Source organism: Penaeus chinensis, chromosome 3, assembly GCF_019202785.1.
Source record: "Penaeus chinensis breed Huanghai No. 1 chromosome 3, ASM1920278v2, whole genome shotgun sequence".
NCBI classification, from domain to species: Eukaryota; Metazoa; Arthropoda; class Malacostraca; order Decapoda; family Penaeidae; genus Penaeus; species Penaeus chinensis.
The window spans coordinates 43,680,188-43,697,687 of record NC_061821.1 but is presented as its reverse complement, the minus strand read 5'-3'; the positions used below and the strand labels follow the sequence as shown (position 1 = coordinate 43,697,687).

At 52.0% G+C, this 17,500-nt stretch overlaps 1 protein-coding gene across 1 annotated transcript; it reads right to left on the bottom strand.

Moving 5' to 3' along the window:
• Positions 1-60: 60 nt before the first annotated feature.
• LOC125041516 (reelin-like) lies at positions 61-17,149 on the bottom strand. The gene is made up of 16 exons (XM_047636534.1): positions 17,015-17,149; positions 16,555-16,772; positions 15,627-15,789; positions 14,708-14,915; positions 13,164-13,322; positions 11,749-11,870; positions 11,102-11,290; positions 9,883-10,150; positions 9,187-9,336; positions 8,606-8,783; positions 7,090-7,383; positions 6,393-6,661; positions 5,767-5,869; positions 1,601-1,830; positions 649-872; positions 61-209 (listed from the first exon to the last, which is right to left on the bottom strand). Exons 2-16 carry the CDS (start codon positions 16,759-16,761, stop codon positions 61-63), a joined length of 2,913 nt encoding a protein of 970 aa, XP_047492490.1. The 5' UTR covers positions 16,762-16,772; positions 17,015-17,149.
• Between the last annotated feature and the right edge of the window lie 351 nt (positions 17,150-17,500).

Below are 17,500 nucleotides of genomic sequence, written 5' to 3'. Positions count from 1 at the left end.
GAGAGAGAGAGAGGGAGGAAGAAAAAGGGAAGAAACCCAAAGCACAGCCCGTCCTCAGCCTCACCCTCCGAGCTCGAGGTCGAGGTCCCTGGTCACGAGCGCCCTCTCGCCCTGCTCCGAGAACACCAGCGACTCGCCCGTCACGACGCCGCAGAAGCGCGAGACCTCGGCGCCCGCCCACCGCACGAACTGCTCCGCCAGCTCGGGTCCTGGAAAGTCGGTGCTTGGTGTTACTATTGTTATTATTATCATAATTATTATTATGATTTTATTATCTGCTTAATGCTGGCGTTTTCAATCAATTCCTCTACTAATTTAATATGATTTAGTCTGAAGTTATCATACGAATGACACCTCGCTGCCCGGTGGGTCGGATCCTGAAAATCAATCGGTTACCATTACCATTATTTCGTTGTCTACTTAATGTTTTTTTCTACCTAATTAATCTTTCATCTCATGGTCTGATGATTTTATACGAATGACACCTCGCTGTCTTCTTCTCTTTCTCCTCCTCTCTTCTCTACCTCCTTCTCCCTTCTCCTCCTTTCTTCTTCTCCCTCTCCCTTCCCCTCCCCCTCCTTTCGCGCACTCCCCCTTCCCTCTCCTCCCACTCCCCCCCACCTCCCCCTTCCCCGCGCGCAAACCCACCTTCGAAGTCGTGCGTCAGCGTCTGCGGATTGTCCACCTCGAGATGGCAGCTGCAGCCTCCCTCGTAAGCCTCATCGCACTCGCACGTCTCCCCGTCAAGGCAGGTGCCGTGGCCGCCGCAGTGGTCGACGCAGGAGGGCCCCACGTACACGTTGTCGACGGCCCAGGGGACGGAGGCCTCGCGCGCGCCGTACGATCCCTGGTGCCAGCGGAAGCGGACGGTGCTGCGGGGGAGGGGATCAGGCTGAAAGTTGAGGGGAAATTTGGGAAGAGGGGGAGTCTGGGGGCAATGAGGGAAGATGAGGGAAATTGGGCCAAAAAAGGGGAGAAAGGTAATGGATTATCACTAGGGAGTTGGTGTCATCGGAGGCATCCGGCGCTACTGGGTGAGGGGAAAGGGGGGGAAAAGGGTTGGAATAGGGTGGAATTGAAGGGAAAAGTGTGTACGGAAGGCTATGTGGGGGATTAGGGTGATGGATTATAATTAGGTTGTGTGAGAATGTGGTAATGAGGGTGACGCGTTGTCATTGAGGTGTGAATGCTTTAGGAATAATCATGATGTAATTGGATAGCAAATAGGGTGTGAAAGAGGCAGTTTTAGGTTCTCAATAACTTTGCTGTGCGGTTCAACATAATTCCGGAATAATTCGAAGTGGTATTTCTTATCATCATATCTGAATCTTGTAATTCGTACTAGCGTCGTTGAATCATTCAAAGAAGCATTTCATTGCTATTTTGCAGTATAATTTCCGGGAGCTCTACAAATTGACAAAGAAGAAAGCAAGTTCACTCTTCCCCCTTCCCCCCCTCCCTTACCCATTTATAACCCACAAATCCCCCTTAAACCCTTAAACCCCCTCCCCTGACCCTTCCCCTCCCACCCCTCTCTCCCTCCCTCTACCCCTCCTCCCTCCCTCCTCCCCCCTTCCCTCCACCCTTCCCCCACACCTACCCACAAATCCTGATATCCGACAGCGGGACAACGACTCTCGTCCACGTCCCGGCAGGAGCGGCGTGTGGATAGTGCACCGTCGGCGTCCTCAGCTCGTGCAGACAGTCAGGACTCGAGTGATGGACGCCGCTCGCCGGACGCACCGTCGTCCAGCTCAGACCGGCGTCCGCGCTGTACTGGACGCTCACGCTGTGCTCCCGGGCCGTCACGTCACCGCAGCCCACCATGATCTTCGGGAAGCGACCTTTTAGGTAGATAGATAGAGGGAGGGAGGGAGGGAGGGAGGGAGGGAGGGAGAGATGGATGGATGGGGAGGAGGGCGGGAGGGAGGGAGGGAAGGAGGGAGGGAGGGAGGGGGGGGAGGTGGGGAGGGAGGGATGGATGGTGGATGGAGGGAGGGAGGGAGGGACGGATGGATAGATGGAGGGAGGGAGGGATGGATGATGGATGAGATGGATGGAGGATGGATGGATGGGGAGGCGGAGGGAGGGAGGAAGGGACGGATGGATGGAGGGAGGGAGGGAGGGACGGATGGCTGGGTGGGATGGAGGGGAGGGATGGAGGGATGGAGGATGGATGGATGGATGGATGGAGGAGGAAGGAGAGAGGGAGGGGAAGGATGGTATGGAGGGAGGGAGGGAGGGAGGCGAGGGAGGGAGGGAGGAGGGATGGAGGAATGGATGGTGGAGGATGGAAGGATGATGGCTGGATGGAGGGAGGGAGGGAGGGAGGGAGGGGGGGGATGGGGGAGGGGGGGGGGGGGGGGGGGGAGGGGGATGGGGGGAGGGGATGGATGGGAGGATGGGGGGGAGGGGGGGGGGGGGAGATGGATGGGGGGGGGATGGGGGGGGGAGGGGGGGTGGGGGGGAGGAGGTGGGGTGGAGGGGGGGGGGAGGGGGGGGATGGAGGGGGGAGGGAGGGGGGAGGGGAAAAGGGGTGGGGGGGGAGGGGGATGGGGGGGGGATGGGTGGGGGGGGGGTGGGGGGAGGAGGGGAAGGGGGATGGGGGGGGGGGGGGTGGGGGGGAGGGGGGAGGGGGTATGGGGGAGGGGGGGGGGGGGGGGAGGGGGGGGGGAGGGGGGGGGGGGGGGGGGGGGAGTGGGAGGAGGGGGGGTAGGAGGGGGAGGAGGAGGTGGGGTGGGGAGGGGGGGGGGGGGAGAAGGGGGGGGGGGGAAGGTGGAGGGGGGGGGTGGGGGAAGGAGGGAAAGGGAGGGGGGGGGGGGGAGGGAGGGAGGGGGGGGGGGGGGGGGATGGATTTTTGGGGAGGGAGGGGGGGGGGGGAAGGGGTGGGGATGGGGAGGGGGGAGGGGGGAGGGGGGAGGGGGGGGGGAGGAAAGGGGGGAGGGGGGGGGGGTGGGGGGGGGGGAGGGGGGGGAGGGGAAGGGTAGGGGGTGGGGGGGGGGATGGGAGGGGGGGGGGGGAAGGAGGGGGAGGGGGGGATGGAGGATGGAGGATGGGGGGGGGGGAAGGGGGGGGGGGGGGGAGGGGGGGAGGGGGGGAGGGGGGGGGGGGGAGGGGGGGGGAGGGAGGGGAGGAGGAGGGGGGATGGGGGGGATGGAGGGGAGGAGGAGGGGGGGGGGGAGGAGGGGGGGGGGGGGATGGATGGGGGGGAGGGGAGGGGGGGCGGGGATGGGGGGGGGGGGAGGGGGAGGGGAGGGGGGGGGAGGGGGGGGGGGGGAATTAGGGGGGGGGGAGGGGTGGGGAGGATTGGGGGGAGGGGGGGGAGGGAAAATGGGGGGGAGGGGGGTGGGGGGGGGGGGGGTGGGGGGTGGGGAGGGATTGGGGGGGGGGGAGGAGGGGGGGAGGGGAGGAGGGGAAGGGGGAGGATGGGGGGATGGGGGGGGGGGGGGGGAGGGGGGGAATGGGGATATGGGGGGGAGGGGGAGGGGAGGGGGGGGATGGGGGGGGGGAGGAGGGGTGGAGGGGGGGATTTTTTTGGGGGGGGGGGGGGAGGAGGGGGGGAGGGGGGGGGGGGGGAGGGGGGGGGGGAGGGGGGGGGGGGGGGGGGGGAGGGGGGTGGGGGGGGATGGATGGGGGGGGAGGGGGAGGAGGGGTGAGGTGGGGGATGGGGGGGGGGGGGGGGGAGGGGGGAGGAGGGGGGGGGGGGGGAGGGGGTTGGGGGGGGGGGATGGGGAGGGGGGGGGGGGGTGGGGGGGGGGGAGGAGGAGGGAGGGGGAGGGGGAGAGGGGGGAGGGAAGGGGGGGGAGGGGGGGGAGGGAGGGGGAGGGGGGGGGAGGTGGGGGGAGGGGGGGGATGGAGGGGGGAGGGGTGGGGGGATGGGGTGGGGATGGGGGGGGGGGGGGAGGGGGGGGGAGGAGGGGGGGGGGGAGGGGGGAAAGGGGGAAGGAAAGGGGGATGGTGGGGGGGGGGGATGGGGGGGAGGGGGGGGGAGGGGGGGGGGAGGAGGAAAAAAAAGGGGGGGGGGGGATGGGGGGGAGGAGGGTGGGATGGGGTGGGGGGGGGGGAGGGGGGGGGGGGGAGGAGGATGGAGGGGGGGGGTGGGAAAGGGGGGGTGGGGAGGGGTGGGGAGGGGAGGGGGAGGGTATGGGGTGGGGGGAGGAGGGAAGGGGGGAGGGGAGGGGGGGGGGGGGGGGAGGGGGGGAGGATGGGGGTAGGGGGGAGGGGGTGGGGATGGGTGGGGGGGGAGGGGGAGGGGAGGGGGGGGGGGGGGGGGAGGGGGGAGAGGATGGGGGGTTTTGGGGGGATGGACGATGATGGATGGATGATGATGGAGGAGGGAGGGAGGGAGGGAGGGAGGGACGGATGGAGTGTTGGATGGATGGACGGATAGATGGATAGATGGATGGATGGATGGATGGATGGATGGATGGATGGATGGATGGATGGATGGATGGATGGATGGATGGATGGATGGACGGATGGACGGATGGACGGATGGACGGATGGACGGATGGACGGATGGATGGATGGATGGATGGATGGAGAGAAGGAGGGAAGGAGGGAAGGAGGGAGGGAGGGAGGGAGGGATGGAGGGTTGAATGGAGGTATGGATGGAGGGATGGATAGGTCGAGAAATAGATGGATGGATAGGTAGAGAGACAGATAGATAGATAGATAGATAGACTGTAGAGAGATTGATGGAGAGATAGATAGATAGACATATGGATATATAAACAGACATATAGACAGATAGACAAATAGTCACGGCGACCGATCATAATCTTTGGGAAGTGGGGTTTATAAGCAAATAGACAGATAGAAAGATAGATATAGATACGGATGTAGATATAGAGATAAATATAGATACAGACATAGAGGTGAGGATATATATAAGAAGGAGATATATTAAGTGTATGCAGAAGGGTTTTTTCATTACAAAATGAAGCGTTACTTATAACAGAAAAGAGGAAAACAGAAAATATACATAAGTATTAATAACAGCCAAGACGCTCTGTCAAACCTTTGGTTCAAACAACACTCTCAATGCACAACGATTCACAACAGACCAGAAACCTATATAAAAACCGCGCACATGTCTCTTCTGTTCAAGCCAGACCTTCCCTTTCACTTCCCTCGACCGGATATAAACTTAGTTATCCATTGAATTGTTTCAGATTAAATTGAATGATAAAGCTAGTTAATTAATGGCAAACCTAATGATCTAATAATAAACCTGATTATCTTTTCCATTCCACTTCCTCAACAAATCCAAAAGAGGGATTTTGACTTCGTATCATGTCAATTTACAACCGATTACATAAAAAACACCCAATTATCCAGAGAGGATTTTTTATTTTATTTACATCATAATCATTTAAGCAATCGACTAAAAAAGCACAAAAAACACCCAGTTATCTTTTTCATTCCTACTTAACCTTCGCTTCCATTTCCCTCAATAAAATAAAATTTCAATTATCTAGTTTCCTCAACCCAAAAACTTCTATTAAAAAAATGACCTTACATCATACTCATAAGAAAAGAGGAAAAAAAAAAAAGAAGGAAAGGAAAAGAAAAGAAAATATATAAAAGGAAGTTTGACCTAACATCATACTAATTTACCACCGGATTCCCCCCCCCCCCCCTAAAAAAAAAGAGCATTCAAAAAGGGATTCCCACCTTCCACCAGACCCATTTACAAAGCCGAATCCCGAGAAATAACTGACCAAACGAATACTGAACGCGTGGAGGAAAGGCCTTGGAGCTCACCTCATACTGCAGCACCGAATCGGGTCCGACGCTGAGGTCGCGGGTGTAGAGCGCGCGCTCGCCCTCCTGGCCGCCGAACACCAGGCTCCGACGCCCGCCCGCCCTGCAACGTGCAAACAGCGCTTTGGAGGAGGGGCTCGGAAAGGATTGTTTGGATGCTGGTCGTGTCTGGATTGTTTCTGCTGAATAACTACCGAAGTGTATTTTGTTGTTTACGTTTTGGTGTGCAAGGGATAAGTAGGGGGAGCTGATTGTTCACTTGTTTGACTGGTTGTTTTGATCGTTGGTCGGGAGTGGGAAGTCTATACTGAATTGTTTCCCTTCGTTTATTTTATTGTTTATTTTGTTGGTTGAGTGTTTTGAATGTGTGTGGATAAGATTATTTTTTTAATGGATATACTTTATATTGCTTACCTCTTGATTGCTGAACACGAACAAGTCCAAACTTAATAAATTATGAAATAAATAGATAAATCAACAAACCAATAGACTGAGGCATAAACAAACAAACAAACAAACAAACGCATGAATCGTGAAATGACAGCCAGCAGGCGAGCATCCGCCTCGCGAAGGGCGTCGCTCGCCAGGGGCCGAGCGGGCAGCCCGAAGGCGAGCAACCGACTCACTGCTTGCACATGACGTCGACCTCGCCGCCGGGCCAGTCCAGCCAGGCGTCGGGGACGGGCGCCGCCTTCTCGAAGTCGTCGTGGAGGGCGTTGGGCGACACGGGCGTGCCTCCGATGAAGACGTTGTCCACCGCCCACGTGTGCGTCAGGAGGCCCTCGTGGCGCGGCTGCCACAGGCGGAAGCGGGTGGCGTTGGTAGCCGCCTCGGGGAAGTCGCGCAGGCTGATGCTCACGAACTCGGGCGTCGGCAGGGGCGTGAAGTGCAGTTCCTGAGGGAGGGGGAAGGGTAGAGGGGTTATGAGAGCTCCTAGGGGAGGGGGAGGGGGTTAGGGGGTTCCTGGGAAGGGGGAGGGATAACTGGAGGAGAGGGATAGGGGATAAGCATTGTGGTCTATGGAGAGGATTTGGCCCCGCTCGGGTAAGGGGTGAGAGGGACTGGAAGAGGATGTGATGCCATGTCGGAAAGGAGAGGAAAACAGGCGAAAATGGGGAAGGTTCATGTTCAAAGAAAAGGATGAGAAAGATGGAAGACAAAAAAAAAAAAAAAAAAAAAAAATCAGCACACCATGGGACACGAGCAAGGGGTTGAATGGAAGAAGAAAGAAGAGTGAAAAGATTATATAATTTGTAGGACTGTATATCACACCAGGCTCACACATAAAGCCTTGAAATATACACTGCACCTCGAGCCACCCACCTTCAGCAGTTTCCAAGTAATGCCACCGTTAACGGAATACTGTACGAGAACACCATAGCGCCGACTAGCTTGCTCACTCGACGAAGAAGAAGACGAAGAAGACGAAGAAGACGAAGAGGACGAAGAGGACGAAGAGGAAGAGCCAGAGGGAGAGATAAGAGGGTCTTCGATCATGGTCGTTCCCCTCTTGGCCCTCGCCCCCCTCGGCGCCTCACAGCCCATCATGATCGTGAACTGGACGTACTGGCCGCCCGTCATGTCCAGGTCTGTGGTGGTGGCTTGCCGCACACCGTCCTGCGAGAGAAAATATTTTACAAGGTGTTTTATGGTGATGATGGTAAGTTTGATAAGCTCCTTGTCTGCGTCTATGGTGGTGGCTTGAGGCTAATGTATAGTGATGATGGTGTGTGTGTGATAACCTACTGTCATGTTATGTCATGTCCGAGTTGTGGTACAAAATCGTGTCAAGAGAGATTAATTTGTGGGTATCTGACAGTGATGATAGTGAGCCCGATTACCTCCTCTCATGTCTAAATTGTCGTACACTATCATAAGAGACGGATCATTTTGTGGTATTATATTGTGTTGATGGTGAGTTGGATAACCTGCCATGTCGTATACTATCCTGGATGAGGAATCATTATAGAATATTTAATGGTGATAATGGTGACCTTGGATAATCTCCCGCCATGTTTATGGTGTTTGGCTCATTGCAAGGGCAGTGCTTCAGGATATGAGGTGAATGAGACATAACGGCCTGGGGCACACCTTTTCGAATCTTTGGTCGTGGCAAATAAAGCATCCAAGGGATATAATTTTGGGGAATTCAATAACGCGAATTTCAATTAATAGTTTCCTTCTTCGCTGTTCAGGTCAACCCCCATCCTGTGCACGAAGGCTGGAGTAAGAGAACACCCTATTAGCATGCCTTTCACATCCAAATCTTTGAACAGAAATTATGGGGGGAAATCTGCTCTTGGCCATTATGGATAAACTTATTAATTGTAGAAAAAAAATATTAGCGTTCATAGAAAATAGAAATAGAAATAATGGTGATGTGACCTATACTGTGGATATATATATATTTTTTTTGGTGTTAATGGCGAGGTAATGTCGGCATAAGTTATTCTAACGAAGTTATTTTAACTAACTCAAGTGAGGAGTTGAAAGATATCTGAAAGTTAAAAACGTAAAATTATTATTTCTTTAATTAACATTTCCATTACAACAAAGGTTGACAATAACACCAAGAATAACAACAATGACAAAAACGAAAAACAAAAACAAAAACATTAAAATAATTATGGAAAACATAAGTAACAATAACTCGAACGATACTAACATGCTATTTTGATTAACTCAGTGGATAACAACAGTAACGACAACAACAAACATACACTCAAAACTACCTTAAACACCCAATCAAAAACAAAACAAAAACAAAACATAAATAAAAAACAAAAAAAGGCAAAACAAAAGCAAGAAACAGAAACAAAAAACAAAAAATCCCCCCCACCTTGAAGAAGACGAGGGCCGCCCTCGACACCAGGACGTGGCAGCGCTGCGACACCTCCGCGCCCTGCGAGGAGAGCCACAGGGCGGCGTCGAGGCTCGCGCGGTCGAAGGTGTCGAGCAGCTCGCAGGGCAGGACTCGCGCGGGCACGCAGAAGGCGCCGAAGTAGTCCTCGTCACAGCTGCGAAGATTATTTGAATTATTTTGATGATCTGAATGATTGGGGAATTATTTTCATTATTACGTGGGGATCATTTGTGAATTATCTGTGAGTTGGAGTGGATTCCTTTTGAATGCGGTTGGTTTTAAGAAAATATAATGTTTCTTTTCCTGTGGACGAGTTTAGGTCTATGAATATTTTACTAGTAAATATGAATAGGCTTTTTGAGAAAATTAATTGGATGTATTCTGTGCGCGAAATAGATCTGTAAGTCTTTTGATAGTAATATTTGATCAGATTTTTTATCAGAATTTCATCAGAATTTATAACAAATACACGTCATACAACAAAAGAGTAAACTTGTGAAAAAGACCAATAAATAGAATACACCAAAATAAAATAACCGCCCAAGAGTCAGACTTACACACACTTCCCATGGCGACAGTAGCCGTGGCCGGAGCATAGCCAAGGGCACGTGTCCCCCACAAACACGTTATCGAGCGCCCACTCGCCGCCGCCCGCGCCGCGCCCCTCCCGCTCCGCCTCCACCAGGCGGAGGCGGGTCCTCTCGCCGCTGAGGGAGAAGTGGATCAGTGACGATTAAGATTTATCCGGTATCTGAGAGGCGGTTAAAAATGAGTTTATCATTTAATTGATAGAGATTTTTCTACGATTTAAGGACTGGTATTGAACAGTTATTTATTATTGTGGCGTTGCCACACTTAGTTCATAATGGCAATGGTAATGGCGATACGGATTTTTTTAAGGAAGAAAAAAAAATACTAATTTTTCTCCGGATAATAATAATAGATAATATTAGCTGATGAAATTATATTACAATTATAGTTATATTTTATCATAGTTAATGATATTGTATTGTAGCTAATAAACTAATATTAGAATTACTGTTATGTTATTATCGTTAATAACATTATATTATAGTTAATAAAACAATAATACAAATAAATTAAATCAAAATATAAGACAATCAAATAATAATACAAGTTATTAAAACAATATCAGCCTATTCGTGATTCGGTCAGGTCGTGTCCGTCCCTCCTAAGAGCAAACGAACACAACGAAAAGAGAGAAGCCGCCGGGTCCAAGGTCGGCGCCTTACAACGTCCTCTCCGGCAGCGTGGTGGTGACCCTCGTCCACTCGCCCGCGCTGGAAGAACTGAAGGACGTCGGCAGGTGGAACGACTCGCAATCCACCTGCGGAGGGGCACACAGGTCCCGCACCAGCTGCCAGGTCTTGCCGTGGTCGGTGGAGTACTGCAGATCCACCTGCGTGTTGGGGGAGAAGCCGCCGCAGCCGATGTTGAGGTCGAACTGGACCACCGTCGCCCCGCTCGCCGACACGTCCCACGTCTCCGCGAACTTGCGCGCTGAGGAGGGAGATGCGGGCGGGTTGGGGCGCGAACAGTTCAGGGTTGTTTCATATTATTAGCATTATTATCAGTATCATCATCATTATCATTATCATTATTATTATTATTACTATTATTTTTATTCTATTATTATTATTATATTTTTTGTGACATCGACATCTCCGCGAACTTGCGGTTTGAAGGAAAAGGAAGATTCTGTTCGGTTTGCGTTTATAGAATTAGTTTATCTATTTATCTCTTTGTTCATTAATTTATTTCTTTATCTATTTTTCTCTTGTTTTTCCTTTATTGCATTAGCGGCATTGGCATCTCCGCGACCTTGCGGGCTCGTGCAAGTCTTTTTATCTATACATTTATCTAACTATCTATCTGCCTACTTATCTATCTATTTTTTTCGCTTTTATAGGATTATCTTATCTATTTAAATATATTAATTTTTTTTATTTATTCATCTGTTTGCGTTTTTGATACTGACGTGAGCTGGCGAAGGCAAGATTTTTACTTTTATATTATTTTATCTTTTCTTTTGTCGTGAAAACATTATCTTCATTCATTCGTGTGTGCGTTTTGTTTCCTTCCTTATATTTGTTATCAAATATAAATGTATAAGCAAATACTTACATGTCTGTTCGTGTATTCATTTACTATTTTCCTTACTCATCCAAAGCATTTCCTTTTCTCTGTGCCTCCGAGAGCCCATCCTACCCAGCCCACGCTTTTTGGCTCCCACGTACCCACCCATCTGCCCCAAACCCACGCGAAGCCCACCCAACCCACCAACGTATCTACAGCCCACACTGAACCCATCCCGACCCACAGACCCAAGCCACCCTCATCCTTCTCAACCCACGCACACACCCACGCCCTCAGCCCTCCACCCCGACCCCCCCTCACCCTCTTCAACCCACCCAATAACCTTAGCCCCCCCCCTAAGCCCCCCCAACCCACCGGTCTGCCCCGAGAAGAGCATCACAGGGTCGTCCAGCTTCCCGCACGCCGGCGAGATGGCGGCGCCCGCCCTCAGGAACCAGGGGTCGTGCGAGGTCGTGTTTCCCCCGAAGTCGTCGTACAGGCTGGCGGGCAGGCTGTCGTTGGCCTTCACCATGACGTTGTCCAAGTGCCACTCGGCTCGGTCCTCTGGAAGGGGGGCGGGGGCGGTTACAGTCTCTATGAGGTCAGACCTGCATCTCTGTGAGCCTAGAATGTCATTAAGGCTGCAGCCTGTGTATCTAAAGCTCTCTAACTCTCTATAAATCTAAAATGTATCTAATCCTGCAGTCCCTATGAATCGAACATATATCTAAACCTCGCTATAGCTAGGATGCATTTCAACCTGCAATCTCTATGAATTTAAACCTGAAATAAAATGTATCTAACCCTACAGTCTCTATATATCTTAAATCTAACTTATCCATACCTTTCGCCACACACTCGCCAGTATACTAACATACCCGCCAACACACACACACATACCTTTCCCCACCTACACATACTCGCCAACATACCCACATACCCTTCTCAACACCCACGCTTACCCTTCTCCACACCACATAACCGCCAACATACCCACAGATACCCTTCTCCACACCACATACCCGCCAACATACCCGCGTAGGGCGAATCCGACAGCATCATGCCCGCGTAGCTCTGCCACCAGCGGAAGCGCGTCTGCCGGGTCCGGGCGCCGTCGGGGACCCGGATGAAGAAGGGCTCGCGTCTGGGGGGGGAGGCGGGGGTGAGGGAGGAGGGAGGCATGGGGGGGGTGAAGGAAGGGGGAAGGGGAAGGAGGAGGATGATGGGGATGAGAAGGCTGAGGAAGAGGAGGAGAAGGAGGAGGAGGAGGAGGAGGAGGAGGAGGAGGAGGAGGAGGAGGAGGAGGAGGAGGAGGAGGAGGAGGAGGAGGAGGAGGAGGAGGAGGACGAGGAAGGAGAAATGGTGATGATAATGATGATGAGGAAAATGATAAAGAGAGGAAGAAGGAGGAAAGGTGATGCCGATGATGAGGAAAATAATGATACATGAGGGAGGAGGGAGAAAGGGTAATGATGAAGGAAGAGGGAGAAATGGTGATAATGGTGAAGAGCAGGAGGAAAATGATGATGAAGGAAGAGGGAGAAATGGTGAGGATGATGATGATGATGAACATAATAATAATAATAAGGATGATTACAACAACATTAATACTGATAATGATGATAATCTCGTTTATTATGATAACTGCAATGGTAGCATTAATGCCGATAATCATAATGCAAATACTAATATTTTTTAATGATGATAATTTCAATGGCAACAACGACAATGGTGTTAGTTATAATATCAGCAAAAGAACAATGACAACAACAGTAATAACAACAAATCAACAAACATATAACTGATAAAAAAAGGCCAATGATGAAGAAGCAAGAACCTCCCAGGCCCAAACAACAAGGACAACAACCACAAACCAACAAATAAAACGATAATCAATCTAAGGAAATAACATAACTTACTGAAAGGATATTAAGATAACTCAGTTAAATGGAAAAAAATACAAACCCAAACTGCTACATCAACAACAACTACAACAAAAACAGCAAAAATACCAATAAAAACACAACAACATCTCGAGCCTCGTCTCCGCAGCTTCAAACAACAACAACAACAAAACAACAACAACAAACAGCAAAAAAGACCAAAAACTTCAAAATTAGACCTGTCACTGGTCTCCAAAGCCTGAAATAACTGCAATAACAACAACAATTCCAGCAAAAGCAAGCAACGCCGACAACAAAGAATCCCCTCGCCTGTCCCTCGCCTCCGCTGCCTCAAAGAACAACGACAGCAACAACACGGCCATAAAACGGAGATCAAAAACAGAGAAATGAAAGGACGAAGCCCGCCCGCACAACCGACCTGCTCCTGAATCCCCACCACCAGCTATGACAACAACAACAACAACAAAACAAGCCGACAAATCAAATCAAATGTAATAATATAACATAAAAAAAAAAAAAAATGAACATCTGACCTATTCCTCGCGTCCGCCGCCTCGAACTGCCGCATCAAGGCCCAGCTCTGTCCGTTGTCGGGCGAATGCTCGAGGACCACGTTGTCGCGAGGAACCTCCGCCTGACGACACCGCCCCCCCGCCTCAGGAGAGCCGATCTGCAGGTGGAACACGAGGTACCTGGCGGAGAGGAGAGGGAGGAGAGGAGAGGGAGGAGAGGAGAGGGAGGAGAGGAGAGAGAGGAGAGGAGAGGGAGGAGAGGGAGGAGACGAGAGGGGGGGAGGAGAAGAGAGGAGAGGGGGGGAGAGGAGAGGGAGGAGAGGAGAGGGAGGAGAGGAGAGGGAGGAGAGGAGAGGGAGGAGAGGAGAGGGAGGAGAGGAGAGGGAGGAGAGGGAGGAGACGAGAGGGGGGGAGGAGAAGAGAGGAGAGGGAGGAGAGGAGAGGGAGGAGAGGAGAGGGAGGAGAGGAGAGGGAGGAGAGGAGAGGGAGGAGAGGAGAGGAGAGGGGGGAGAGGAGAGGGGGGGAGAGGAGAGGGAGGAGAGGAGAGGGAGGAGAGGAGAGGGAGGAGAGGAGAGGGAGGAGAGGAGAGGGAGGAGAGGAGAGGGAGGAGAGGAGAGGGAGGAGAGGGAGGAGAGGAGAGGGGGGGGAGGAGAAGAGAGGAGAGGGGGGAGAGGAGAGGGAGGAGAGGAGGAAGGAAGCGGGAGGGGGAGGGGGAGGGGGAGGGGAGGGGGAGGGGGAGGGGGAGGGGGAGGGGGAGGGGGAGGGGGAGGGGGAGGGAGAGGGGGAGGTGGAGGGAGAGGAATGGATGAAAGAATGGAGAAAGGGAGGAGAGAGCGAGAGGTGGAGGAGGGAGAGGGAAAGGAACAAAGGTAGTTAGAGAAGGAACTATGTTGTTTTTTATTCGATGTTATCCTGGTTTATTTAAGGCTTAGCTTTATGATCATCATTCATTAATAAAAAAGCTGATAATGATTAAGAATTCACGTAAGCTCTTCCATACATGTCAGATGATAACACAATCAAGTAAAAAATGTTGGAAAAAAGAATGATAAACTACAAGAGAGATAAATAAAAGGAAAATAGTAATGACTGACAAAATAAATAAATAAATAAATATAAAGATGATAAATAAATAATGTAAAACAGAGATAATAGTCCCGTTATCCCCGCCTGGTAATTGCTCTCCCTTACTTTTGACAATATATAATGAAATAATAACAACAAAAGGGAAACAAATAACAGTGACAAAAGTAAAACAATAATATTCCCGAGTCCGTGCCTCGTACTTGACAAAATACAATAAAATAATAATGATAAAAGGAAAAAAAAAAAAAATAATGAAAAAACACACAGCAGAATAAAATAAAACACACGAATTACTAAATAAAGCAAAAAGATATCTATTCCCGTAATCCCTGCCTTTATTGTATTTTAAGTACAATAAAATAATAATGATAAAAGGGGAAAAAAGAAAAATAATGAAAAAACACACAACAGAATAAAATAAGACAAACGAATAACTAAATAAAGCAAAAAGATCTATTCCCGTAGTCCCCGCCTCGTACTTGGTCTTCCTGGTGTCGAGCGGCCGCGTGGTGGCGGCGCGCGGCCCGGCGGCGGAGAAGACCAGGGCGTGGCCGGAGTGGTGAGGCCCGCAGCCCAGCCCGACGGCGGCGCCCTCAGTTCGCTCCCACGAGGGCGAGAGGAGGTCGCCCTCGAAGTCGTCCTCCATCCACGCGGGGTTGGGGGCGGGGAGGAGGCCGCAGTAGGTCCCTGGGTGGGAGGGAGGGAGGGAGAATTTAGGAATAAAAGGTGCTTGGAACACGCATTTAGGAGTGAAAGGCACAGGACATGGGAATGAGTCATAGTTATTACAACATATCACAACGCGCCGTGAACGAATGTCCATTTGCATTAGCCTAGCAAATGTCGCGTTGTACTATGGTACTACTATGGCACTGCAATAAATAGCTGATATTAACAAAAGCAATTTACTGAATGAGATCAGATCTACCAACACAGACAGTGAAAGTATACTCCACATGGAAACATCTGTACGAGGAAGGAACAATACTGCATGTACATGGTTAAATGCTTCGTTACTTGAACCTCAACTCTGTAGCTTTTGCCACACTTGGTATAGCATACCCTGAAACACGTTCACTGTTGTAACCCTTGCCACACTTTTATGGGGGAATACAGTGCCATTTCACTTACCATTGGATACGTCGTAAACCCCGTCACACCTACCTGGGGACTCCACCGAACCCCTCTTACTACTATACCCCGTGCCACACTTAGCATTACTTGTCCTGAAACATCCTCACTCTTAAACCACTGCCACACTTAATATTTCGTATCTTGAAATACACTCAACATTTAACTTCTGCCGCACTTAAATTATAACTCAACATTACGTACCCTGGAACACACTCAAGCTGCACCTCTCCCGCACTTAGCGTTACGAACCCTGAAGCCACTTACCGTTATATCCCTTGTCACACTTGCACAACCCCGCAGCCGTGCAGACACCGTGGCCGTGGCAGAGGTAAGGGCAGGGGGGCCCTATGTACAGCTGTCGAATGGCAAAGACGCCGCTGTCCGTTTCTCCCGGGTTTTTTCTTGCTTCCAACGGAGCTGCACCGAGCTGGAGGAGGAGGGCGGCGAGGAGGGAGGTCAGACGGCGTGTAGGACGATTGTGTTTGGTTGTTTGAGTGGGCTTGTGGTTGTATGTGTGTTTGTATGTGTTTGTGAGTGTGTTTGTTTGTGTTTGTATGTGTTTTTTTTGTGTGTGTTTTGAGTGGCATTTGGTTTGGTTTTTTTTGTTTGTAAGTTTGTTTATTTAAAATGTGTGTTTTTGAGGTCCAAAACAAATGAAAGTACGCATCTGATAGCACAGATATAAATCCACTCGGTAAACACTTGTATTCTGCACGAACACGTATACAAACGCACGCACATGAAGCCCCCGCCTAGGAAGCAACACATACAAACCCCTCTAGCCATCTACCCCCTCTTCACACACTATCCCCTTTTTTTTCCCCCCTTTTTTCACCCCACGCGCAACCCCTCCCCCACCTCCCTCAACCCACCACCCACCCCCTTTCACCCCATCCTCCTTCCATCCTCTCACCCTTCCCCCCCACCCTCCCTCATTATAATAATGAGGGAAGGTGGGGGGAAGATACCACCTGAGAGATACCATTAAGATACCCCCTCCTTCACCTTCCCCTCTCCCCCCTTTCCCCACCTTCCCTCCCTCTTTCCTCTCTCCCCTCCCCTCTCCCCCTTCCCACCCCTTCTCCCTCCCCCTCCCACCCCTTTCCCCTACCTTCCCTCCCCTCCCCCCCACCCTCTCACCCTTTCCCCTTCCCTCTCCCCCACTCCCCCTCTCACCCCCGCCCCCTCTCACCCGTGGGCCAGCCTGTGGTCCGCGCGGCGCACGACCCTGGTCCAGGGCCCGTGGTGCCCCGGCCGGTGCACGCTGGGCTCGCTGGGGGGGTCGCAGTGCAGGGCAGAGGGCGGGCACCCTTCGTGCACCAGGGACCAGGTCACGCCCCCGTCCTTGCTGTACTGCAGGAGGACCGGGCCTTCGGGAACGGTCTCGTCGGCGGTGCATCCCACGCTGATCTGTCGGGAGGAGGAGCAAGTCGAAGGAGATGGCGAAGGACGGAGAGGATGAAGAGGAAAGGAAATCGTGTGTTTTCGTTTGTGTTTGTGTTTAGGTGTCTTTCTGTGCTTGTTGAAAAAGGAAAGGAAATACAGAAAGAACAAGAACAAGATCAAGAACACAAAACAAAACCAATATCACTCTAAGAAAATAGAAATCGGATCCACACTAGACCCGCGCCTCCCTCCTCCCTGAAACCCACCTGGAACGAAATGATTTCCCCCTCCTTCAGCGTCAGCGTGTTGGTCACCGCCTCCCGCACAGGCTCCTCGCCGTCCATGACCTGCGCCGCCTCCTCGCTCCCGCAGAAGGGCCGCTGGTGGTGCCCGGTCACGCTTAGCCACGGGGAAGACACCATCGCGTTGGGCTGCGGGAGAGAGGAAAGGGTAAGTGGAGAGGTGGATGGCTGGATAAAGTGCGTGGGTGGATGTGCGGGTGGGTGGGTGGGACGGTAGGTGGATGGGTGGGTAAGGGGAGTGGGAGGGGATGGGGGGTAAGGGGTGAGTCGGTAAGTGGATTTGGGGGGGTTGGGTAGCGGTGATGGTGGGTGGGTAAGTGGGTGAGTCGGTAGGTGGATGGGTGGGTAAGTGGGTGAGTCGGTAGGTGGATGGGTGGGTAAGTGGGTGAGTCGGTAGGTGGATGGGTGGGTAAGTGGGTGAGTCGGTAGTGGATGGGTGGGTAAGTGGGT